Raw genomic sequence first — 27093 nt, forward strand, 5'->3', positions numbered from 1 at the left:
TTGAAGACCAGCCTGAATGAGAGTGAGAACCCATCTCTACAAAAAATAGAAATATTAGCTGGGCGTGGTGATGTGTGCCTGTTGTCCCAGCTACTTGGGAGGCTGAGGCAGGAGGATTGCTTGAGTCCAGGAGTTCAAGGCTGCGGTGAGCTATGATGATGTCACTGCACTCTAGCCAGGGAAACAGTGAGACTCTGTCTCTAAAAAAAAAAAAAAAGAGAGAATTACAGAAAACATATAAGGGTCATTGAAATTTGTTCATGGAGTGGGTTACAGCCTCAGAAAGAAACACATAAAGATGAGGATACTGAGAATAACAATGAATTGAAGACACATCTTGCTTGGCCACTGTGCTCTTCAGGAGCCAACCCTGTGAGAGGGAAGTACTCCCCAGTAGCAAGACTGGCTCTCCACTATCTCTGAACCAGGTTCTGAAAACAGAATCTTGACTCTGATTCCCAATGAGAGACTAAGGAGTATTACAGTTCCAGGTAGTCATGGCTCTTCCACTTCCCCGAACCCAGTGTCATGAACATGACATTGGAAATTGAAAGGACAAAATGAAAATTAATCTGAATTGGCTTAAATAGATAAGTCTATTTAGGCAAGCAAATGTTATAAAGAGGATTAAATATATTTGTGCTTGTACTAAAAGTTTCCTCAAGTTTAGATCTGTAGATGTTCTATGTTAAAATATTGAGCATTCCTAAGAAACAGACTAAACTGATGAAAGGGACAACTAAAACTACAGTTATGGGAAAAGCGCCACCGTTACTGACATAATAAAATCCTTTTAATCCTTGGATGAGATATTAAAATATTTTTCTCTCAGGGATCTTGGAGTCAAGACATATTCTTTGGTTTTAGTAGATTTTCAGAAATAACATTTTTCCATTGGCTTTTAATAACAATTGATGAAATATTTCATTTTCACATTCAACAAGATTTTATGACATATATCTATGTGCCAGTCTGTGCTCTAAGTATGCAGAGGATATCACAGTGCACAGAATACACAAGGGTTTTGCTCTCTGAGGAGCAGACATTTTAATGGAGGAAGGACCAGATAAATAGACAAGAAAAATATCAAAAGCGGTTTCTGATCTGCAGAGACATAAAATAGGATGCTGTGGTAGTAAGTGAAGACTGGGTGGCCAACGAAGGCCCTCTAAGAAGGTGGAGCATTTAAACTGACAGCTGAATGAAAAAAAAAGAGCAGTCAGGGTTCCATATTTCCAGGCAGGTAGAACCATAAGTAAAAGTCTGCAGTGTGGGAATGAACTCTGTATGTCCAAAGAATATAAGGTAGAGTTTGTTTTTATTCTAAGTGAAATAGAGGGCCATTAGAAGTGGCATAATATACACATTTTTTAGATTTCTGGCTATGCTGAAGAATAGGATGGAGAAGGTAAGAATGGAAACAGAGAGACCTGTCATCGGGCTGGCAGCGTCCAGGCAAAATGTGAAGGTGGCAGTAGAAATAAATGGTGAAAAGTAAGCAGTTTGAAATATATCTTAGAAATAGAGAAGAAAATATAAGCTAATGGCTGGGATGTGGGGGTGTGCTCACCCCTGGATATGTTTTGAATGTGTTAATGACTCTTTTTATAATTTTGTGTATCTATCTGTTCCCTCTCCATAGGACTGAACAACAAAGAATTGCTGATATCTTTGTAAAGAAGGGACCATATCTAAAAATGTATTCTACATACATCAAAGAATTTGATAAGAATATAGCTTTGCTGGATGAACAGTGCAAGAAAAACCCAGGCTTTGCTGCTGTCGTTAGAGAATTTGAGGTATATTCCTACCATCTAATGTTGAACACTTCTTTTTCTTTGTATTTGTTTTTGAAACTTCAGTAATTTGCAGTTGTTAAAAACAGAGCTTACAAACAAAAAGATGCTAGAATATTATCCCTTCAAAATCAAAGAAGGAATTAAACAAATTAAATGGTGAGAACTTAAGCAGTGCACAAGATTTAATTTTGAAAAGCTGTTATTGCACATTTGAAATATTTTTTTACTTGGAAAAATAATATTTTGATGGAACTTTTAAAAAAATTGTGGTAAAATACACATAACATAAACTTACCATTTTAACCATATTTAAGTGTACAGTTCAGTAGGGTTAAATACATTGACATTGTTGTGCAACTAACTCTCCAGAACTCTTTTCATCTTGCAAAACTGAAACTCTACAGCCATTAAACATTAACTCTCCATTCTCTCCTCCCTCCCAGCCCCTAGCAACCACCATTCTCCTTTCTTTCTTAATGAATTTGATTACTCTAGAAAACGTGTCTTATTTTTAACTTAACCGTTCCTTTTACTCTTATAACTAATCTGCAGTGATGGATGGGAAATATAATTTGTTTCCCTTTAGGTAAATAAATAACACTGTTTTAGTGTCAAAGTTAAGAAAAATTAATAATCTGTTCATAGCATGTGTCAGCCAAAGCTTTGTGTTTTAATTCAAAACTATGAGGGTACAAGCTTGATTTGATTAGGGATGTAATATAACACTTTTTTTTTTTTTAAGAAAATTAGTTTTCCTTATTATTTTTTATTTTTTTTGTGAGATAGGGTCTTGTTCTATTGCCCAGGCTGGAGTATAGTGGCATCATCATAGCTCACAGTAACCTCAAACTCCTGGGGTCAAGCGATCCTCCTGCCTCAGCCTCCCAGGTCGCTGGGACTACTGGTGCATGCAACCACACCCAGCTAATTTTTCTATTTTTTGTTTTGAAACCAAAAAGATCAGCGAATTCTACTCACACTAAACTAGAAATGAAGTTTTAAAATATTACAGTATTGCTGACATCTAATTTTTGCATTATACAAATTAAATTTTCAAATAATTTGTGGTCTTCTTTTTCTTTTCCTTTCCTTTGGTGTCTTTATTCTATCAAAAAACAACATGTGATATTGTTATGGCAACTGACAAATGACCCAGGTTTTGGTTGGAGTCTAGTGAGTTGTTCTGTTGCCTTGGTAACAAAAGAAGGCAGGGAGCCATAAGACAGAGAGAGTTAGTTATCTTGATTAATGCTGCTTGAATGAAAGATACTTTCTAAATATATATGATCATTATAATTTTACAATTACTCTATGTACCAGGCCATGGAGATGCATATTTAGAAAAAGATAAAAGTCTGAGCAAATCTGAAAAAAACTTACCCACCAACCTGAGCTGTGTTCAGAAGCATAAGACATTTTATCTTGGCCCTTAAGATGCAGAGACATTTTCACCTGGCCTTTTCGATGCCACCTCACAATAAACTCGTGGATTGCAAAATGGGGGTGAGGCTTAGGAATGGGCAGAGATGTCTCTTGTACATACTAAGGAAAAGAGCTTTAAAAGTTGAATCAAATGTCTTTATAATCAAGTCAAAATGTGCTTCTTATATACACTGTGATTTGGGAGCTGTCTTTTATAAGGTCATTCATCTGAACCTGATTTTGACATCCTCCAGCCTTGCTAGAGGAGATATCTAGCAAGGCTACTTTTCAGGTTATCTTTAATTTCTGTATTTCTCCCCACCACCACCCTGTTCTTATTGTGAGTATATTGACCACAAGGCTCTGGTCATTATTTGAATTCAGTCGCTGGTAGTTTTATTTCTGCTGCCTTATTTGGGGGGCATTGGGGTTTGTTTGTATTTATGAATACATTGGCAGAGGCTCCCCTAAGTGGGAGCTGCTGTGTAGGGTGGGCTCTGACCATCCTAGAACTCAGCCTGTGGCCACCGTGCTCTGTAAACAAGGTTACCCTGGGAGCAAGTGATTTCAGAGACCTACCCACAGGAGAGGGTGGGGTTGGTGTTGAATCTGGCTGGGTTTTCGCTCTCAATGTAACTAACAGCTGGGCCTTAAAATAAAAGGGAGCTTCTCTAAGAGTCCCCTTCCATAGTTGCTGGCTGTTTAAAGTTTGGCTTCCTGAGCACTTGAATCAGGGTCCCTTGCTTCTTAGGAAATGCTTGTGTTTACTTTGGATGCCTTCTCCTTGCAGATGAGCCCACGCTGTGCTCACCTGGCCCTCAAGCACTACCTCCTGAAGCCGGTTCAGCGGATCCCCCAGTACAGGCTGCTGCTGACAGGTGGGCTTCTCCAGCAGTTTACCAGGCACCCAGTGATTTATCAGCCAACCAACTCTTGTTGCCCTTATGAAACTCTGCCTTTCCGAAGAATGCCTCTCTTTTTATATCACTCCAGTAACCACTTTGCCTAATGTATGGATTTTTTTTTTTTTTTTAAGAGACAGGGTCTCACTCTCTCACCCAGGCTGGAGTGCATGCAGTGGTGTGATCATAACCCACTGCAGCCTCGAACTCCTGGGCTCAAGTGATGCTCCCACTTCTACCTCCCAAGTAGCTGGGACTACAGGCACATGGCCAATATATGGATTTATAGATTGCTTGTATACCTCGCTTATACATTACTTGAACTGAACTGCTTTCAGTTCTTTGGTATCCCTGGTGTACATTCTCACCTCTGGGCATTCAAACCTATAATCCTATTTGCTCAGAACATCTTTCATAAGCCCAATCCCACATCCTTGCGTTATTTTACCTGTTTAACATTATTAATTCCTAGAAGGTATTTTCCCAACTACTCAAGAATGGGGCTTAGAGGTTCACTATCACATATTTGTATAGCACTATCATGGCCCTAGTTACTTACCTCAGTAGTTGCATGGACAGTGCTTAGAGTAGTGCTTTAATTATAGTCAGTTCTACATAAGTATTACCTACTAGTAGTAGTAGCAGTGTTCTTATCCTTACTATTATTATTATTTTGTTGTCATGATTATCATCTGTCTACATCTTTTACTAGACTGTAAACTTCAAGATAAAGAGCTAATTTACCACCGTTACAGTTTCAAAAAACTGTAGTCTCAGTACCAAGCATAGTTTTCCAGCACATACTACTAGGTCCTCTGGAATATTTGCTGAAATGTATTGGATGTGCAATGACTTCATATGCTTATATAATGTGCATTAAAAATTGTGTTGAAATGGACGAGAACAATCGAAATGCCACCACTTTAAAGTCAATCTGTTGTGATTATCTGTAAATAGATTTTGAGAGATACTTGGTTCCTGTAACTGCCCTTAAGAAACAGTGTACATGCTTTTCTCCTTTACTTAATCACCTTCTCCTAAGCCCACAGTTGTATTGGAGGCAGTAGGTGAATCCTAGAAAACCAGGATTTCCCCATTTGCCTTTAGGCAGAGGCTTCAGGCCTTCCAAGCTTGCCTAGTGAAAGGCAGACTGCTGAGGAGGAAGGCCCTCCTTTCAACCCCAGTACCGGGCTGCCCTAGGTGTGTTAGGTACTTAATTTGAATTTCTAACTGGGACTGAGGCACTAGATTTCTCTCTGGAATGACATACAGCAAACTAAATAATTTGAGGATATCCTGTCCATCTGTACTTTTTTCCCTCTGCCTTTGGCAGAGCTTTAGAATACACAGGACAAAAGGAAGTACTGATACACATGTTGTGTTTTTGCTAGATAAATTCAGTGCTCTATCATAAACCAGCTATTGAATGGCTTAGGCTGTTTCCACAGCTGTCAAATGGAGTACTGTTTTTAGTGGCAAAAGACAACCATGGTCTCAAATGTGAGAAGAATGGAGCAAGAATCTGAAATTTTAATGTAAAAAATAATTTTGACATATTTATTTACATTTTTTATCCATTCTATGACTGATCTCAGTAGTATAAAAGCTCTACACATTTCATTTAGGTTTCATGCCGAGTTTGTTTCTGATTGAGAAAAGGTGAAATGGCAAAAGCAAGTTTTAGAAATTCTCTTGAAGAAAGCAGATTTCATTTGTTTTATAATACCAGTGCCATGTGAGCTTGGAGTTATTTTTAGTTTTGAGCTGCCTCTTGTTTAATCTTAAACCAGTTTCCCTTCTTTAAACTGGAAAATCTTTTTCATTATTTAAGTGACACACATCATATATTGTCAATGCTCAATAATTGCAGATTCATTGAGTGTCACAATTGATGGGTAGCTTGTTGTTGGTCACAAAGTCAGGACTAAAATTAAAGAAGGATCATAGGCTTTGTGTTTTTCATCCTGTGGCTTTTCCTCCATTGATTCAAATTCTTCCCTTCCTCCAAGCCCAAACCAGAGGCCCCCATGCTCTTTGAAGCCATCTCTGATTACTCCAGTTCTCCTTGACCCTTAGTGTTAGTGCCATGTGACTTAGCAAATACTTGTGTGATATCTTGTGAGATTGCTAATAGTTAATTTAAAATATTGATTTCTTAATTTGATTATAAACTTCATGAGGTCAGGGAGTATATTTTATAATTTGGTGCCCCCTAAAATATTTGGGTCAGTTTTAGATATCTTGAAGCTGTCCAGGAAATAATTTGGGTTGGTTTTAAGCTAGGTTTAAAACATACCATTAACCAAAATGTTTTTGTTCCAAAGAACATGAGACATAGAATTTTAGAGATCTAAGGTACATTGGAGATAAGGTCTTCTCCTAAAAAGGAAGACACATGCAAAAAGGTGAAATGTCCTGTCTAAGGCTACACAAATAGTATTACTTGAAGCACCTGTAGTCTTATAATCCTAAGGACATATGGAGGTCAATACTAAGGATTTGTTTTTATTTTTATTTAAAATTCTGGGCCAGGTGAGGTGGCTCATGCCTATAATTCTAGCACTCAGAGAGGCTGAAGCGGGAGGATCACTTGAGCTCAGGAGTTTGAGGCCACCCTGAGCAAGAGTGAGACCCCGTCTTTACTAAAAATAGTAAAAATTAGCCAGGCATGGTGGCACATGCCTGTGGTCCCAGCTACTCAGGAGGCTGAGGCAAGAGGATCGCCTGAGCCCAGGAGTTTGAGGTTGCTGTGAGCTAGGCTGACGCCACGGCACTGTAGCCTGGGTGACAGAGTGAGACTCTGTCTCAATAAATAAATAAATAATAAAATAAAATAAAATTCTGATTTTCCAATACTCATTTTTACACTTGATCTTAGCCAAAAGGCTGAGAGACAATAACAGTACTCATTTTTGTGATGTTCAGATTGCTCCCTACTTTGCAAGCTATTTCCACTGTCACTATCAAAAGTGTCCCTGTCTATGCACTTAGATTTGTTAAAGTTAGATTTTAAGTCTTAAGTTTACATCTATTCAAACACGTTAATTAACTGGGTCCCCATCTTTGGCTAAACAAGCTCAAATGATTTAATCTTCCCAACAACCTTGTAAGGTAAGTACTTTTATTTCCATTTTAGAATTTGGAGTAATTCCAAATGCACAGAATATACAGGAGCAGAAAGGAGTGATACTTTGTTTGAGCAACTCCTGAACAACTTTGATTTATTAATGAGTTTCAGGCAGAGAAGGGGAGGGATTCCTGCCCGACTTGTGTAAGTAGATTTATGCCCACCTTGGTTCCTTAGGCTGGGAAGATTGAGAAAACATAGATGAGCAGATAAGATGGTTTCTTTTGGAATCCTTTTGGAGAAACATAAGTGGAAATCCCCAGATACTGCAGTCCTGCCACTACTATTCAGACAACTGTCCTATTGTTTTGCAATGTTTTTTTTTCTCACTTAATTTAGGTTTGTATAGGGTATTCTACTTAAGCTCTCTCTTCTTTTATTGTAGTAAAAAACTTCCCCCTAGGCTGGGTTATCAGAATTTATTAACATTAGTGTCACTAAAGTCGGTGTACACCCCACTACACACACTGCTAAATTTGACTGGCTAAAAACAAAGACAAAAAAAAAAAAAAAAACTTCCAGCTCAATTCTTGGTATTTTTTTTTTTTAAGGTCAACTTAAAACAGGATCTAAGGCAGGTCATGGTGGCTCAAGCCTGTAATCCTGGCACTCTGGGAGGCTGAGGCGGGAGGGTTGCTTGAGCTCAGGAGTTGAGACCAGCCTGAACAAGAGTGAGGCCCCGTCTTTACCCAAAATAGAAAAAATTAGCCAGCAAGGTAGCACACACCTGTAGTCCTGGCTGCTTGAGAGGCTGAGGCAGGAGGATCGCTTGAGCCCAGGAGTTTGAGGTTGCTGTGAGCTATGATGATGCCACTGCACTCTACCCAGGACAACAGAGTGAGACTTTGTCTAAACAAAAAAAGTAAAGAAAACCCAAGACCTAAGAGAATGCATACAGTTGTGTAATAAAATGAGTGATTTACTTAATTTAAGCCTAAAAGCTTGTAAATTTTGCTTTTGTACTGGCCACTCAAGGCCAGTTTATCAGGCCAAATTTTAAATCTGTTTGGGGCTCAGATCCTATTTGAAGTCCCTGGTTCCTGCTCTTTCCATTTTCTGGTTATATTCCAGGCCAGGCCTTTCTAAACTCGTGCCAAATGATAGCAGTATCTTCCTACTGGTCATGCTAATGCTTATCACTGCCCCGTGTAACCTAGCACAATATTGCTTAATCTCTCTTCCAAGAACACACTTTCATTCTGCTCATTAGAAAAGCTGAAAACCTCATTCACAGTGTAAAAAACCTCAGTGAATAACCTAGAATCACCTGAGCCTTATTTTCCTTTGCTCTAGCTGTAGTAGGTTTCTCACAGGCTCCTGAAACCTGTCCTTCCAGGCCAGATCCTATCTCTATTAATCACTTACTCAACAAATATTTCTATGAGTGGACCCTGAGCTAGACACCCTTTTACACTTGGGAACAACACATGGGGGCCTCCTGCCCTGAAGGAGTTTACATCTTCCTCTTTTGAGGCAGTTGCTCAACCTCTCAGGCTCCCACTGAACTTTCTTCTCAATTCTTAAAAATTTTATTGATCTTTGCCACTTAAAAAAAGTTTCCTGACTGAATCTTGGTTCTTTAATTAATTCACAGCTCTATGTCACATCTTCTCAACTACATTGTAAACCCATTAAAGTCAGAGGCAGACTTTAATGCGAGTAACAGTCACAGCAGATATTCATTTTGAGGGAGTGTATTCTGGTGATTTATTATTTTTGTAAGAGTCACTTTTTGTCTGTCCAGGGATCTTTTGTGCAGATAAAAATATATAAGTATTATTATTTATTTAAAGGTCCTTTTTCATCTTCTGCCATCCATAGATGACTATCGTAGATCCTTTTAGTTTTTCTCTCTACCTGTATTATATGTTGTATAACTTTTTTTCAAATCAAAAGCCTTTCATTTGTGCAAAGTTATTACATTGGTGTTGAAATAAGTTGAATCAGTGAGGGGATCATGGTGGAGAAAATATAATGAAAAATGTAATTTAAAAATTCCTCTGAAAAATCTTTTCCACTTTTATATTTAGGAAAAAAATAGTCCTTTGAACTTTGATTAAATGTGGATCAGGTAGTTTCTTTGATCTTGTTCAAAATATTTATGTTATATTAAAGGTTGCTTTAATAATGTATTATATTACTTTTTCCTGTAGTCTTTGCCTTTAGTCTGGGATGATATTAATTCCCTTTAGGTTTTAGAAATTCAGGATTTCCCATGTTGGTTAAAAAATGGGATATTAAAACATCTGTTATAGTGTTTCAAAGCTATAAATTTTAGCTACGTACAGGCTAATAAGCACATTTAAAAAAGATAAGAAATTAATGGATGATTAAAAAAGAAAGAAAAACCCTAACTGAAAACCTTCTGTTTAGCAAGTATTTATTTTAAAGCTGAAGGTTAATTGTGTATATCAAATGTCATTTTAACACTTTCTCTAGGGCAGAACTTAATAAAAAGTAGGGCTGTCCTGGACTCCAGCCAAGGAATTTAATTTTTGACGAACCCAAAGGCCCTGATAAAAGGCAGTTCCATCATGACACTATCCAGAATTCCGTTGTAATTAGTTCAGCTCTGATTCTGTTGCAATTCATTTTTTCCTTTTTTGCAATTCATTTTTAACTGTAGTTGTGAACAAGGTATTTTGAGAGTTGGTATTGAATAAATTATGTACATGAAATATCTTACTACTATGGAAAGTCTTTGGGGTATTAGATGTAAGCGTATTTATCTGCATATTGTATCACCTTAGAGCTTTTAAATGTAATCTCATTTTCTCTACAGGGGTTCTTAACCTTTTTGTGCTTAGATCCCTCTGGCAATCCGACACAGCCTATTGACCCTTTGTAGAATATATATTTTTTTAAGATATAGAATAAAAGACATAAGATTAAAAGGAAAACCAATTAAAGTAGTTATTTAAATTTTTTTCAAATGTGACATAGTAATACATGTACTTTTTTAGTACTGCATTAAATAAGATCTGATGGCAGATCTAATAACTGTTCAAACCATGATGTTGAAGGAGTGGTGAGAGTGAACAGTATTTTGAGATGTGTGCCACAGCCATACTGTGCTATAAAAATATCTGTGGTAATAAAGTCACAGATATTGCCAATACTATCGTGGTTTGCTGCCCACATTTATAATGGAAGGAAATTCTATATTTCACTTACAGGTTAGTGAAAAGAGTGTGTTGGCTTGTGTGCTTTTGCCCATGCAAGGCTGCAGATACCCTGAATTCTACGCATGGACATTACTACAAAGCCATTCTTTTTCCAATTCTAAGGCAGATTTGACCCAGATTCCCTGCAAGTAGCCAAATGCCTCTATTGCTAGGACTTGTCTTGGCAAAGACATAACAAGCAGAATCTGTTGCTAAAGAGTTTCTCTCACAGTTTTTGTCAGAATCATAGGCTCAGGAACTGTTCCAGTTGGAGAAAACACTAAAATTTAGTTAAACTTGAACTTACTTTCACGCTTATATTTGCTTTATTCTTCATTCGGCTGCTGGGTAATGAAATAAGCTTATCTTCCTAAATCTAAATTCGCTCTTTGTTGATAGGGTGATACAGACCAAATATGGGTAAGAGCTTCTTTAAGTGTGGCTTGACTGTGCCAAGGCCATTTCTGTGTGCTTAAGATTCTTACTTGATAAACTGGCAGCCTTAAGGATTAGAAAATGAATCCACTAAGAAAAGCAGTCTCAGACAAGTCAAAATAGTGGATGTTTACTTTTGTTGAGAGACTTCCCCTAAGTTGATTCTCCTGCGGGCATTCTGGATATGCCTAGCTAGTCTATCCTGCTGAAAAGGAACCTAGGAGAGATTCTGTCCATTGTGCCATCTGACTCTGGGCTTGGTTTGTGAGTCCTTTGTGGATGCCACCTCGGGACCAGGGTTATCGGAGTCGTGGAGAGACCAGAGCTTCCTCTCATAATTCCTGCACAAGCGTGCCTGACCGAGCTCCAAGCACAGACTGCCCTCTGCTCGCCATATTTTGTGCCCCAAGAAGGGGCCTTTTCTCATTCACAGAAAGGTATTTGCTTTGCAAGGCATGAACCCCCCCCAAACACTTGATTTCCTTTGAGATTTACTTCCCTCTGTGCACATGTGTGCTCATCAGTTAGTTCCGATTTATTTATTAATTTCCGAGGCAGGGTCTGTCTCTCTCTGTCACCTAGGCTGCAGTGCGGTGGTGTCATGATCGCTCACTGTAACCTCATACTCCTGGGCTCATTCGGTCCTCCTGCCTCAGCCTCCTGGCTATCTGGTACTACAGGCGCGCCAGCACACCTGTCACCACACCCGGTGAATTTTTCTATTTTTTGTAGAGACAGGGTCTTGTTCTTGCTCAAAAAAAGCTAGGCTTATTTTTCTCTAGATCCTATAATTCTGTGTATGTTGTTGATCTCTGTACATATTTATGGAGGAAAGAAGAAACCTGAATAATGCAAAAGCAAGACATGTCTTCAAATTCAAAACACTTGACTTTGGAATGTTATTCCCCCTATATGCTCATTTCCTCTGTGCTTGGCTGCCAACCGTGTCTCAGCACACAGTCCTGGAATCTGACTGGGCGTTGAATGAAAAAAGTCCCAGATTCCCACAGATGACTAAATTTTAGTAAAGGTTAATCATTTCTGCTTTAAGTTGGCTATTTATTGATTTAGGTAATCAAGGAGTGGCAAGGCTCACTAAGAGTGTTTAACAAGACATAGTATGTATTAGGTCCACATCCTTTCATCCTGGGCCTTATAAATGAGAAAAAAGTTAACTTGCATATCCCTAGAGGTTGTTCATGATGTGTTTCAGTTAATCTTGTGCTGCTAATGTTGGGTGGTGGTGATCAGAAGTTAATTAATTTTTATTATATTAATCAATGATGCCACCTGGTGGCCAGAGAGGATAGGCGTTTTGTGGTACCCATACATGCTGCACCAACTGTTGGTTTTTTTCTTTGATAAAAATAACCTCAGTGGTGTTTGAAGCATTTTTATTGGTGAAATTTTGAACAATGCTTAATTTGTTTTGGCAGGAGCAGGAAAGTCATGGAATACTACTAGTTTAACATGGCAAACTGAAATAACTGCTCTCTTCATTGTTATTTTGCAAGTTTCTACAGAATACTAGGTCCTAAGTAATAGGTAATAAATAGTTCCTTATGACCAACTTAGGCTTGTCTGTCTGGTCTCCTTTCCTGGGTTTCACCTTGGTCATAACAGTCACTGGTGCAGCTAGTGGTTTCAGTGTTCCTCCTGTCTGACTCAGAGACTGATCAGTCATGTTCTCATCTGCAGTTAAGGCACAGGGTGACTCGTAATTGTTTAAAGGGCCCTGTCTTCTTTGAAAAGGTAAAAGTTCTCAAAAAGACATACCGCAACAAGATGTCCTGAAAACATGGATGGATGCATAGATAAGTTGGAGAGTTGAATTTTGGAGATCATTAAGACGTTTCTAAAAATGTGCCAAGGAGGGTAAACCTAACTCTATCACTTCCTCAATTAATAGCCCGATGTTGATGTTGCAGCATGTTAGTGGTGGGTTTTCTGCTCAGAGTGTATTTAAACTATGTTCCTAAGGGTTTAGGTTAGCAGGCCAGCAGCCAGGCTTGAGTACAAGCAAAGAAAATGCAACTCAGAAACTTATCAGGCACAGCACAGTGATTCTGAGGTCAGGATTTCCTAATACGGACATCTTCCAGCGAGCTCTTTTCAGTTGAAAAGTGTCTCAGTTTTCATGGATATACTCCTACATTGAAGAAGAGAAATTTAAGACAAAATAAGAACTGGCCATGAATCTAATATTTGGGTACATCTGCTTTCCTTTCCATATTCTTCAGCTAACTAAAGGATTAAGGGAAATCACTTTTAGTTAACGAGGCAGCTTAGGCATTGAGAACATCTAATAAGAAGGGTAAGTTTGTCTACCCGATGCTGTCACTGTCAGCTATAGAAATGTTGGATATTTGCACTCACCAAATGTGGCTTATATATACATATATATATTTTTTGAGACAGAGTCTCAGTCTGTTCCCCGGGCTAGAGTGAGTGCTGTGGCATCAGCCTAGCTCACAGCAACCTCAAACTCCTGGGCTTAAGCGATCCTACTGCCTCAGCCTCCCGAGTAGCTGGGACTACAGGCATGCGCCACCATGCCTGGCTAATTTTTTCTATATATATTTTTAGTTGTCCAGATAATTTTTATTTCTATTTTTAGTAGAGATGGGGTCTCACCCAGGCTGGTCTCGAACTCTTGACCTCGAGCGATCCACCCGCCTTGTCCTCCCAGAGGGCTAGGATTACAGGCGTGAGCCACCGCGCCCGGCCCGTGGCTTATATATTGAACGCATTTGGAGTGCAGTCAGTGTGAGAGTAAGTTTATTTTCCATCTCTGAGTGAGGCTAGGTGTAATGTATAATCAGTGTATTTTGTTTAATTTTTGTGGTTTTCAAATATGTTTTATCAAAAGCAAGCTCTCCAACCTGTAAGTTCAGATTATTTAAGGTCTAAATTGCTGGTGATAATCTCTCATAAAATAGAACCTATGCTGTGGCACAGGGAAGCTTAATGTGGCCATACACATCTCATCATGGCTTATTGCCAGTGCTGGATATTTATAATATGCATGTCTAGACTCACACAGGCTCTTGGATCACTATCTCAAAGACATGTGAAGTTTCAGCAACTGGGCTTGTCTGTTTGTGTCATCTGTTATGTTTGAAAAGCTGGCACTGACATGCAAGTTTCCCTTTGTACCTTTGAGTATGACTTCATTCATCCATGAGATGAATGTATATCTGTTCCATGATATTCCCAACTAGAGATTGGGTCTGATAAAAATGCATTCAGTCTCTGAATACACATTTCCTGTTTCTATTTTCTCCATTCCCACTGGCCTTTCAGCCTTTATTGCCTTTTACCTTAACTAAAATACAATCCTTTCTAGCAAAATAATGTATTCTTTTTATTCATTAAGACTTTATTGTCCCCTGTGTGCAAAGCCCCTTGCTAAGTACCATGCAAGGGGAAAGATGAATCAGATGTACTGCCCACAAGGAACTTTGAGTCTAATGACAAAGAAAGTGATAGAAGGCATGAAGTGAGACTGCCATGTCACATATTATTCAAAGGGAACAAATGATTCTTTCAAAAGGAACGTTTTGTAGGAGTGGAGGAATTTGAGATGAACCTAGATGAATGGGAGTAGAATTTGTATGTACAAAGACAGAGAAAAGGATTCAGAAGGGAGCATTAGAGATGAAAAGGTATGGAGCCAGGGAACACATGGGAAGTGTTTAAGGTATTAAGCAGAGTCAAATTCAGGTAAGAACATAGGGCCTGTGTTAGGTGGCAGCAAGAGAGAAAGTTAGGAAAGTCAGTAGAGACCATCTAGTGGGGGACTTTAAATTCCAGGGGAAGGAATTTGTGTTAATTTGGTAGGCAATGGGAAGCTACCCAACATTTCTCAGCAAAGAAGGAAGTATTGCCTTGAAATCCTATGACATTCCTTGGTGTTAAAGATTTGTTAAATAAAACCTATTGCCTCAGGTTTTTTCTGTTTTATAAGAACTACCATATAGCACATTGCTTACTTATAGACCATCTTCATCTAGACCAGAGTTTCTCAGTCTCAGTCCTATTGACATTTTAGGTCAGACAATTCTTTGTTGAAGGGCTGTATTACAGGGTGATATTGTATTGTGATAACCACAACTGTTGCCAGACATTGCCAAATACAGGCAAATTCGTCCCTATTTGAAACTACTTGTCTAGATGCATGTATTGAGTTTCCTTGGTGTTTGGGGCATTATTAAGACTCTTAGATTGACAAATGCAGGAGTCTTTTAGGCATGGAATCTATTAATGCCTTAGAATTTTATACTACACATACATTCGGATCTCAAGATTAAGGCAGTTCCTGTGTGTTGGTGAAGGAGCTGAACTGGCCACAGGGAGACCTGGATTCTCATGTTTGCTCTGCCACAGAGGTTGTATGACTTGGGTGAGACTCTTTGGTCAGTAATCTGATTCCTCATCTCTAAAATAACCAGTGTTATCTCTGAGGCTCTTTCCAGCTCTCATTCTACATCCTGATTTCAAAGTGGTCTCAGGGCTTTATTCTTTTATATTTTTAGAAAATTAGCACAAGTTAACTAATGTACATATTAACCAGCAAGACTGACAAGTACTGAAAAAGAAAGATAAGTGTTTTAGGCTCATTGCTTTATTGTGCTTAAATGCTATAATTTTTTTTCTTTTCTAGATTATTTGAAGAATCTCAGAGAAGATGCTGGAGATTACAGAGACACTCAAGGTAAATAACTTTTGTGGTCTCATGTTAAAGAAGTTTTTACATTATGTTTATTTAGATCTAGAAAGTAAAAATATACTGATAACAAAACCCATATACGAAACTGTATTCATAAGATGTGAGGCCTTTTTTAAAACTCTATTTTGGACAGATTTAAAATAGAACCAGATAATGTAGTAAAGTGGTGCAGGAGGCAGGTGACATACAGGGACAAAGAGGCACACAGTGAGCGCTCATGACAGCCAGCCTCCTGTGAGGGTGGACCTGGCATGGCCGGGGGTCAGGAAGCTTTGCCCTCTTGTGCTCAGTCACGCTCCGCCTGTGGCATGTTTGATTTCTGTAGACATCCCTTTCTTCATCTTGTAAAAACAGGAACTGAACCAGGTGATCTGCAAGGTCCTTTTAAGCTTTAAAATCATGAATCCTTGAAGTGACGAAACTACAAATCAAGGATATGGTCTAATAAAGTATACGATTCTGGGACTGTTTAACATTAGGCATTGGCCTTACCACCCTTCCACTCTCACCCTTAGCACCTAAGGGAAACAGTCCCTTATAATACAAGGGACTCTTTGATATTCGAGGGGCCACTGGAGTTTCTGTCTGTATCTCTCTGTCTATCTGTGTCTCTCATTGTCTCTGTCTCTCTCTCACACACAGATTAACTCTGTTCAGGTGTTTCTTTCTATGTATCCCCAAATTACCTCTTTCAGATGTCATAGGTATACCCCTGGTTCTAATCTGCAGAAACACATTAAACAAGTCCATGTCCACTCATTAATTTAATGAATTTTGATTACATGCTTGTGTGTCCTTTACAATTTCAGAGTAAAAAGTTGAACAAGTTCTTAACCCATTTTGTAGAGATTCGTATTCATTCTCTTAATCATTTACTTCCCCTTCTCTAACATCTTTATTTGCAAGTGTTAATGCTTTTAAAGATGCTTTATTAAAGGAAAAGATTGTGCTGGGGGATATGACGTGTTTCTTTTCTTCAGTGAACATGTACTGCACACAGTGAAAAAGTTTATAATACTCATCAAGTAAAGAACAAAACAGATAGCTTCAAAGTAAGGCCGCACTGCTCAGGACAGAATCATTCTGAAGAGGAAGAAAGGTTGGAGATTGAAGAGGTAGGGAAGCTTTGCTGGAGATGAGTGGGAGGGTGGACGAGAGCAAGAGTAGCCATTCCAGACCAGAACCCATCTCATGAGAATAAAAATCATATACAGAATTTAGTGAATAGAAAGAAAACATCTATCTGGGGTCCCAGGCTTCTGCCTTCAAGGAAAGTAAATTATTAGCTCCATTTTACAGATAAAACAAATATGGGGCCAGAGATTAGGAGATTATTTAAAGGAAATTTACCGCACTTCAGCAAAGACAGAGATTAGAATAAGCAATGAATAGTGAGGGCCAGTGTATGGCCAGAGGCCAATCACAGGGTGAGCAGCTACAGATGAGACTGCCCAAGGGTGAGAGAAGGAGAGACAATATACCTTTGAAAGGTAAGCAGAAGAGTTAAAGGAACAGAGTCATTGGGGCCTCTTAAAGAGATGCCATGGGGAAAGTAGATTTGCTGGATGAATTGGAAAACTGAGCTTCAAGGCCAGGTGACCAAATAGCAGCTTTGTCATTTATCCATTCATTAAATCATAAGGCTTATCTACCCTGCCCCCTGGAATTCTAGGAGGCCAGGAATCAAGGAATGTGTCCAGGGTAATTCTTGAATATCTGCTGTGAAGAGAGTATCAGGTGCAGTAAATTTTCATATATAGTTGGGGTCTCTATGTAAGGAAATACTGCTTTCCTTTATAATAGTGATGATAACACATACTTAAAAAATACAGAAACCTCCACAGTTGGTACCAGAAAGAGAATCTCTTGATAGGTTACAGTAGTCGGACCAAAATATCTCAATCCCTTTTCAGACACTGATCTTTTGTTTTTTAATGGTCCTTTCATCAGTGACCACTGTCACTGCCACAGCAGCCTCGGGAGGGCATACTTCCCTCTTTAACACTGTACCAGTTTCTCTCTGTGGGCATGCTACTCTCATACTATACAGCACGATCTTCTTTGTGTGGGTTTCTAATGGGTATTGCATGGTGATTAGCATCCCTGCCTCCTGCCCTAAAGGCCAATTGGTCTTCCCAGTCCTTATGACAACCAAAAATTATCTTTACATGTGTGCCTAGGGGAGCACTACTGCCTGGGGTTGAGAATAGCTGCAGCCCTAAAGCAGATAAAATGCGGACTTTTTCTTGTATATCTAGTTACAAAGATGACCAGGCTAGACCATTCAAAAACATTTTGCTAAAGGCAAAGGGTTAATAAAAAGAATAAAACACAGATAGTCCCATGAAGCTAAATAACCCAGCTCACAAAATGACACACATAATTTCCTAAGGTCTAGCATGTCTCCATGTGGCATTTCTCCCATTTCCAATTCACACTTCTTGGAGTTAGACTAAGAGAAGGAGGCTGAGCCCTGCCCCTCTTAAATAGTCATTTCTTATAGGTTTTGTTTCCTGTATCAGGGTCCTTTTCCCTCACAATCATTCTCTCCTGATACAGTTTACATTGGGATAGTCCTTCACTTCCAGGTGAAATCCTATCCTTATCCTTGTAAACTGTAACAGGACAATCAAGTCTCAGCACAAAACAACCCTGATTCATGCTGTTGGTTAACATTGTCTTCAATGTCTTTCTTTAGCTCATTTTTTCATAAGTATTGTTTTTGCCTGTTTTTCTTTGATTTTGCCTTCACTGAACCTCATATTTCTGCCTCCTTACAGTCAAGTGAGCTCTCCCTGAGGTTGGTTGCTGTGAACTAGCTAACTTGTCATCTGGAATTGCTTAATGCTGCAAACTGTTTGTTTCCCTGGTATTGACCAAATGCACCTTCTGTTCCTACACATTTTAGATGCCCTTGCTGTTGTTATAGAGGTAGCCAACCATGCCAATGACACCATGAAGCAAGGAGTAAGTATCTTGATGTCAGAGGTTGGTGTACTCTTGAACCTGAAAGCCTGGGCCTTCACGTGCTCTACATTGTTTTCCTGTAGGACAACTTTCAGAAACTTATGCAAATTCAGTACAGCTTAAGTGGACACCATGAAATAGTGCAGCCTGGACGGGTGAGTGTTTTAGACTGCTTTTTGCAAATTTAATACAATGCAGTTAGGCACCATTGTAGCTGTTTTTCATTTCAGTTATGAAAATAGGTCGTTATCTTCACTCTTCATTGATCCAAACTCAATCACTCTATCCATTCCAAACTTTCATGATGTAAGTCACTGTGACAATTTAATTAGGAGTAAATCCATTCATGATAAAAGTCCAATTCAATTAGAATGGCAAGGGACCCCACAGAGTATCTGATTTAATGGGATCATTTTATTGTGTAATACCAGCTGGGCTCACACAGCTTTGAAGACAATTTCATTTAAAATCTTTAATATAAGAGAGGATTATGAAGGGAGGGAGAAAATTGGTATTTTGATGCTCCTCATAGAGCACAAAAGCAGCCTAGGGAATGAATTCAGGAAAATTGCAAAATGCAGTTGTCAGGATGTTGGATGTGCTTCAGGATCAAGTGTGTACTCGGTCAATTAATTACATGTCTCTCCACATAGTATCCCTGGGGCCAATATTGGATTTATGTAACTCTGCTTGCTTGTCCAATTCCTAAATGACTTATAGGATTTAAAATTAACAATAACTATAAAAAGTCACAAGGAAATTACATCTCCATGGCCCTACACAAAAAAGTTTCTGAGGAAAGAAAGTTGATAAGGAGCTTATATGTCTATTGTCATTGTGTTATGATGGTAGGACTAAATAGATGTTTGTTTGGATGAATAGGTTTTTCTCAAAGAAGGAACTCTGATGAAGCTATCTCGGAAAGTGATGCAGCCCCGAATGTTTTTCCTGGTAAGAGGCCGTGTGTAGTTCTGATGTGTTCGAAGCAGGGATAATTGTTTAATGAAAGGAGACATTTATCCATAGCAAATAAGCTTAGCACATTCAAATATCAGTTTTAGTGGCATTTTTGGCTGTATTGCATAAAGTCTGTTTTGATGCATAATCAGAAAATTATTTCATTCGTAACTCAGAAGAATTGTTTTAATCATTTATTTGGGCAGACTGTAATACCTTAGTGGGATTTAGAATTCAGAAAACATTCAATCTGATACAGAACTTGGAAAGGAAGCACATTTTCCAGAAATTGCCATTTTAATAATATTCTAATACAACATTCTAGGTGGTTGTAGTGTATATAGCTGAAGGTATGTACCTTATTCAGAGAGCTGTTAGTGAAGAAACAGTATTTTTCCTTTATTTTTGTATCTTATCAATATCTTTGTAGCTGAAATTTGTTTTTTCACTTTGTTTCTTTACTTACTGTGAAATGTTTCTACTTTCAGTTTAATGATGCCTTGCTGTACACGACACCGGTACAGTCTGGGATGTATAAACTGAACAACATGCTCTCATTGGCTGGAATGAAGGTCTGTGTATCTGTTAGAAGTTTTTTTATTCAAATATATATAGTTATGTATTTGAGAAAAATCCCTAAGATAATCATCTTTCTCACATCCTTAATTTTTTTCTCTCCATGTTACTATCATGCTTTCATGTAGTCATTTGTTCACTCATGCATTAATTTATTCATAAGATTGATTGAGAACAATTATAAATAAAACATAGTAATAGGTTTGGTGGAAAATAGGAAGATGGGTTGATTCTTTTTCTCTCTGCCCCACCCCAACATCTCTCCCCAACCCCCCCCACCCCCGACCCCCACAACAGGACTTAGCAACTACTTGGGAAGATAATACACTATACATAAATGCCTATAAAGTAGACAGTAATAAATATCACTATAAAGGCACAGTTAAAGTTTTTGGGAATTCAGAAAATGAAGAACATGCAGCTTTTGATAGTCATGGTGGTGGGATTGGCTTGCAGCTTTTGATGGGCAGCGAGGAAAGAGGGAGAATCCCGGAGGTCATTTTAGACTTCTAGAGGAAGAGCCAATGGGCCTGAAATTATACATGACATTTGGCTACGCTGACATTTTAGGCAAAGGCATTCCGGGTATAGGGAATATTGTGAGTAAAGGCCTGGAGGTGGGGAAAGCTGGGCCTGTGTGTGGGTATTTAAATTCCCCTGGAGCATAGAGTAGGTGATGGAGAATAGTAGTAGATAAAGCTGGACAGGAAGGTTGGCTGTAGATGTCAGCTGCTAGGGGCATTCGGCAAATTCAGATGCAGTTCAGAGTTGGGATTTTCAATACGAAAGGTGTGCTCAAATTGTTATGCTTTCTTCCAGGTTAGAAAACCCACCCAAGAAGCATATCAGAATGAATTAAAGATTGAAAGTGTAGAGCGTTCCTTCATTCTCTCAGCCAGGTAAACTTTTAAAAATTTGTATAGATGAATTTTTGTCAGTATAACAGGATCAGATATCGCCAGCACTTTTTACATGTAGGATAACTGTTAGACTTTGTGTTTTTTCCTCCTTTTCTTTTCCAGTACCATGCAGGTGGCTCTAGATTTACCATGCAGGTAAATGGCTAAGAGCTGATGCAATAGGGTACTACTAGCACAGAGATAAAAATGTTCCTCCGAATAGAATAGTAATGATGAAAGTGCTTTGCTGATCATTTTTTTAAGTGAATATTTCAAATTGTTTTAAAAAAACAACTAGTGCTCTGTAGTTTACTTGGAAGTTTTCACAGATCATTTAAAGGTCATAACAAACCTATGAGGTAGGTGTCATCTCATACTAAAAATGAGGAAACTAAGTTGCAAAAAAATTGGGTTGCTTTCTTAAAGATACATAGCGGGCAAAGCCGGGATACAAATTAAAATTAAGTCTTTTGTTTTTAAATCCATTATTTTTTGTTTTTTGTTTTGTTTTGTTTGAGACAGTGTCTTGCTTTGTTGCCCGAGCTAGAGTGCCATGGCATCAGCCGTAGCTCACAGCAACCTCAAATTCATGGGTTCAAGCCATCCTCCTGCCTCAGCCTCCCGAGGAGTTGGGACTACAGGCGTGAGCCACCACGTCTAGCCTATCCATTGTTATTTATGATACCACCTTGTCTCAGACAGGAACCTGCAGTGACTTTCGTGTAAATCAGAGTATATTACCATAATGTAATTCAATCACTAAGGAAACCTGAAGCTGTATGACTCATACATTATTGAATTATTGGCTGAGTGTCAGAAGTGGATATTTGGGAGGATTTGACTGGTGAAGGGGGAGACACCATTAGTGACAGAATGTTCCACTGCAGGTCTAGATAGTCTGTGTGGCTCTTCTCAAACTTAACCTTTGATATAATAAGAAATAGTACCAAATAGTGTTGTAATATTTACTGTATGCCAGATGTTATCCTAAAGATTTTATGTATATTAATTCATCAAATCTTCACCGCAACCTTTTAAGGCAAGTTACTATTATTATACCCATTTATGGTGAGAAAAGTGACCCAGCTATTAAGTAGCAGAGCCAGGATTTGAACCCAGGCAGTCTGCTTCTAGCTGGGTCCATATCCCTAAAATCAGCTAGGATCTTAGTTGCAGAGTAGTGGTTGGAATCATTTATTACTCCGCATCAGGCACAGTACTCAGTGTTTTATATTTATTTTCTCTTTTAAGTTCCATGATAACTTGTGGGTTGGGTATTATCTCTATCTTCTGGGTAAGAAAAATGGAGAGGTTCATAGAGGTTAAATAGCACATCTAAAGGTACACAGGTAGTAGGCAGTGGAGCTGTATTTGAACATAGATGTATCTGACAACCGTTATAATTCTGTCTGTGTCCATGAATGTCAAGTGCTCAGACCAAATGTCTGACTTCCCCAAATCGGAGGACCACAGAAATCCTCTTTGGGGCATGTCATTCTTCTAAAATGAAATGGCCACTGCTACCTGATGTACAGGATGACAGAAGACAAATGCCTGTGTTCAGGGTTTGTCGAATGCTTCCCAACTACCAGTCAGGGCAAGCAAAATTCCTGGGGGTACCTGAAGCATCCCCCAGATATCAATATTTGATGAGTAAAAGTAAACTTTTGATCACTTGGCACTGTGACTTTTTTTTTTCTTTAAGGGGTAGGGGACTTTGAACAAAAGTTCAAAGAATATCAAGTCCATGTATATCAGACTTCTGGCGAGTACTTGAGCTTGGTTCTTTAAATCAAGAAAGTTATTTTCAAAGGTCCAAAGAGGAAATGCCTATAGAAAGGTCAAGTTTTCAGTTGCACTTATATGTAAAAATGGGCTTTGGTAAGAACAATATTCTATTTTATTAATAAAGATTAAATAATTTGAGAAATTATAGTAAATCCTTCTTTGGTTGCCTGTCAGGTAAATACCATGTTTTTCCAGATCAGTATCAGACAGGTGTAATGAACAGCTCTGATAGACATTTATATTTGTGTAACTTTGAAAGAAAATTTCTAACTGATTATGACTTAGTCTTTACCATTCTTATTCATTTATCCTTTGCTTTTTTCTTTTTTTTTAATTTATAAACTTTTTTTTTTGAGACAGAGTCTCCCTCTGTCACCCTAGCTAGAGTGCAGTGGTGTCATCAGAGCTCACCACCACCTCAAACTCCTAGGCTCAAGCAATCCTCCTGCCTCAGCCTCCAGAGTAGCTGGGACTACAGGCATGCGCCACCACGCCCTGCTAATTTTTCTATTTTTAGTAGAGACGGGGTCTTACTCTTGCTCAGGCTGGTCTTGAACCCCTGAGCTTAAGCGATCCTCCCGCCTCAGTCTCCTAGAATGCCAAGATTATAGGCGTGAGCCACCGCAGCCAGCCTCATTTATCCTTAAATGCATCTTGCTATCCCTGGAGTTAGCCTTCCTTGTTTTTCCCTGTATGGTCACAACCCCACATGTGCTCTCCTCTGTGTCAGTCACAGAGTGGGAAAACAGTGCTTTCTCTCTCAGTTTTACAGACTTCTATCTCACAGCTCCATCTCAAGGAAGTATTTTTTTCACAATATGCTAAGATACTTTAGAACAGGATGAAAAATCACAGTCTTGCCAAGAAGATGCTAGAAAAGCAGAAAGTGTGCCTTTCATAAATGAGACTCACGCAATAACAGAGGTGCAGAATTGGCTTTCATAAACTCTAGCTTTCATAAAAATCACTCGTGTGGAGAATAGTTGTGCCTTATTTCAGGGGTGGGCAGGAAGGTCATATATAAACCATTTTATATACTGTTCTTTGAATATGATATATGGATCCCTTCTGCTGTTTTTTTTTGATAGTAGCTAGTCTGGTGCTCAGTGATGGGCACTGATTACTGTCAGCAGTCATTGCTGAGTCAGAGTAACTTCAGTGATGGGAGAGATTCATTGTTTGGAGACTGGCACATGGGGAGCAGCTCGGGAAGGGGACTGTCTAATGTCTGTCATCCATTCAACAAATATTTATTGAGCACCTACCTTGTGCCAGGTACTGTTGCAGGAGCTGGGGATACAAAGTCCCTCACCTTAAGTAGCTTTGTTCTAAAGGGAGGGATATACAATAATCAGGTAAAATATAATTTGAGGCATTTTATGTTATGAAGAAAAATAAAGTAGACTGAGCACACAGAGTGATGGGACAAGCCATTTTAATGGGGAGATCAGAAAAGTTCTCTATAAGGAGGAGCAGAGACCAGAAAGAAGCTAATTCCAGGGGGAAAGAACAGCAAAAACATAGGAAGGAGGCAGGAAAGAGTTTAGTATGTTAAAGAAACAGCAAGAAGTCCAATGTGGGTGGAGCCTAGTGTTCCAAGGAAGGTTAAATGTGAGGTAAGGTGGGGGGCGGGGCAGGGATGTAGGGCCAGGTCCTGTGAGGTCTCCTAGACCGAAGTAAGGTCACTGGATTTTTAAGTGTGATAGGAAATCATCCGAGGGTTTTACGCTGAGAATTGATATGGTCTAATTTATAGTTTCAAAAGATCACACTGGCTGCTTTATAGAAGACAGACCATCAGGGGACTGGAGCAGAAGTTGGGAGATCAGGTGGAAGGCTGTCAGTCCATGATGGTGTCTTGGATTAGAGTGGTGAGAAGAGGTCAGGATCAGGCACAACCATAGGATCACTGATGGGTTGAATGTGGGGTATGCAGGAGAAATCATAGAAAGTTCTCAATAAGGACAAAGAAATTTCCAAGGGCAGATTAAGCTGGCATGAGGGAGAAGAGGTAACACATATTGAATGCCACCAGTGTGCCATGGTCTCCTTCTCAATTCTTCCACCACAGTGAGGCAGATCCTGTATCACAGGTTAAAAGGGAGTAGGTTTTGGCTGCAAGATGAAAGGGGAAATAAAATTTTAAAAAATTTAAAAAGAAAAAAAGGGAGGGGTGATAAGAAAGCCTCTTGTAATCTGGTTTCTATCTACCTCACTGGCCTTATCCCCATTCACTCTCCCCACGTCCCCAACACATCTCATGTCCCATCAACACGGATCTGCCTGTGACTCTCCATGTGTGCCAGCGTACTCCACATCCTTCTGCACAGGCAATACCTCCACCTGGAATTCATCCTTCATTCATTGTGGAACACACACTTGGGCCAGGCATTGGGCTAGGCATCGGCCCACAGTGGAGAATTAAAAGGGTCCTTCCTTCACTGAGCTTACATTCCACTGGGGAAGACATATACTCAGCAAACATTAACACAAGTATTATTTTGATTCAGTGATACACAGGAAAAGTACCAGGTGCTATGAGGCTATAAAGCAAAGGACCTTGAGCTAGACTGGGAGGCTGGAGAGGGCAGTCGGGAAAGCTTCCCTAAAGACCTGCTGTGGGTATGGACTCATGAAGGATAAGTAGCAGTTGGATAGCCAGACAAAGAGGAAAGGAAGACCCTCCTGGGCGTCAGGAGCAATGTGTACAAAGGTCATGAAGTGGAAAGGGGCATGGCATGTTCAAGAACTGGAAGGCCAGCATGGCATGAGCTCTAAAGTGAGCGGGAAATTGACTCAAAATAAGCCTGAAGAGACAGATGATATAGATTACGCAGAACTGTCTTGTGGATGTTGGTCTTTAGCCTAAGAGCCGTAAGAAGCCACTGAAAGGCTTATTTATACAAGGGAGTGGCGTGTGATGTGATCAGATTGGCATTTTTAAAGATACGGCTGCTGTGTGGAATTCAGCTTGGGAGCTGGACTAAAGGAGGTGGTTAATTGGAGGTAGGGGATGAGAGGGAGAGGTTCTTCGGAGTGAGTCTCCAGCTTGCACGGTGTCCTGGGTTGTGGTGCCATCCACTGTGGTAGGGAACACTGGGAGAAGAGCAGCTTTGGGGGAGAAATCAGAGATTTGTTTCAGACGTGCATACTGAGGTGCCTGTGAAACATCCAAATGCAGCCATCAAGGAGCAGTTTCTTTAAGGATCTGGATGTCAAAAGGAAGCCTGGGCCAGAGCTGTATATTTGGGCGTTTTCAGCTTAGAGGTGGCCTAAGCTTGGGTGACCAAATGAGGGTACCCAGAGAGACAGAGAGTTCCCTGCCAAACTCCTATTAATTCTCCAAGTCCTAACTTTGTCATTCCCTGCTATCCTAATTTGGTACTTTGCTACTTTTGTGTTATTTGTCTACCTTACATTTGTTACATCATATGTTAATTTGTTGCTTCACCTCAGTTCAGTGTGAGCCCTTAGAAGTGACGTGTATTTTATGTGCCCAGTTCATGGCTTAGGTTCTGGCCCTTAGTAGGATCCCAGTGAATGTTACTCACATGAATCGAAGTTTTATGGTCTTTGAACGTCAGAATAGGACAAGTAGAAAATGGTGTGGCAAAGTCCAATCAGAAATCCCTTCTATGGGAGGGCTTTTCCCCTTGGTAATACATCTCAGTCAATGGGAAAATGGTTCTTGTTTGACACAAATTTGCTTGCTGGTAATGTACACATTCTACAAAGGAAAGAATACTTGGCTTAACTGTTTTTCAGTCTGAAGAAGATGCTGATTCTTCTGCTAATCATGTTATAAAGGGAGACCTAGAATGTCTCCACTGGATGCCGCAGGCAAATGTGTGTGGTCTGTGAGAAATGTGTTATCAAGAGCTGGTAAACATTATCTTGGCAGAACTCCACACAAGAGAGGGCCAAGAATGATTAAATGAAAGAACAGCATATGTGACATGATTTGCACAATCGAATCACATTCCACATGCTTCCAAGGCTCCAGAAGAATCCAACAGCAATTCTCAAATTTGCCATCTGCCTCTCTGCTTTCTGTTACTTCTTCCAGTGAAGAGCAGGGGAGGGAGGGGGAGGTGGTGATATTTTATGAATGTTTGCTTGGAAGCCTAAGCATGTGTTCTCATGGTGTAGTTCTTCAGAGAACATGAACAGAGGCTGGCAGTGACCTGGTGGGGAAGGGGTCCAATCCTTAACTACACTTGAGTCTAATACCAGCTCATCACTCAGTGGCCTGTTGTCTATAAAGCAAATTATCTAACACTGCTAATTCTCAGTTGCCTTTTCTGGAAATGGCAGTGGTGGACTATGAT

General features: G+C 39.4%; 1 protein-coding gene and 1 pseudogene across 3 annotated transcripts in view; one reads left to right on the plus strand and one right to left on the minus strand.

The window, feature by feature from the left end:
* FGD6 (FYVE, RhoGEF and PH domain containing 6) overlaps positions 1 to 27093 on the plus strand; it is a 104640-nt gene that overhangs the window by 62986 nt on the left and 14561 nt on the right. For all 3 annotated transcript variants that reach the window (XM_045553216.1, XM_045553217.1, XM_045553218.1), the window contains exons 7-14: positions 1643 to 1799; positions 4012 to 4099; positions 15513 to 15563; positions 18487 to 18545; positions 18629 to 18700; positions 19428 to 19496; positions 19991 to 20074; positions 20898 to 20977. In XM_045553216.1, coding sequence (XP_045409172.1) covers positions 1643 to 1799; positions 4012 to 4099; positions 15513 to 15563; positions 18487 to 18545; positions 18629 to 18700; positions 19428 to 19496; positions 19991 to 20074; positions 20898 to 20977 — 660 coding nt within the window. The remainder of the gene's footprint in view (positions 1 to 1642; positions 1800 to 4011; positions 4100 to 15512; positions 15564 to 18486; positions 18546 to 18628; positions 18701 to 19427; positions 19497 to 19990; positions 20075 to 20897; positions 20978 to 27093) is intronic.
* LOC123640796 lies at positions 6873 to 7021 on the minus strand (annotated as a pseudogene).

Source organism: Lemur catta, chromosome 6 (assembly GCF_020740605.2).
Source record: "Lemur catta isolate mLemCat1 chromosome 6, mLemCat1.pri, whole genome shotgun sequence".
Lineage (NCBI taxonomy): Eukaryota > Metazoa > Chordata > Mammalia > Primates > Lemuridae > Lemur > Lemur catta.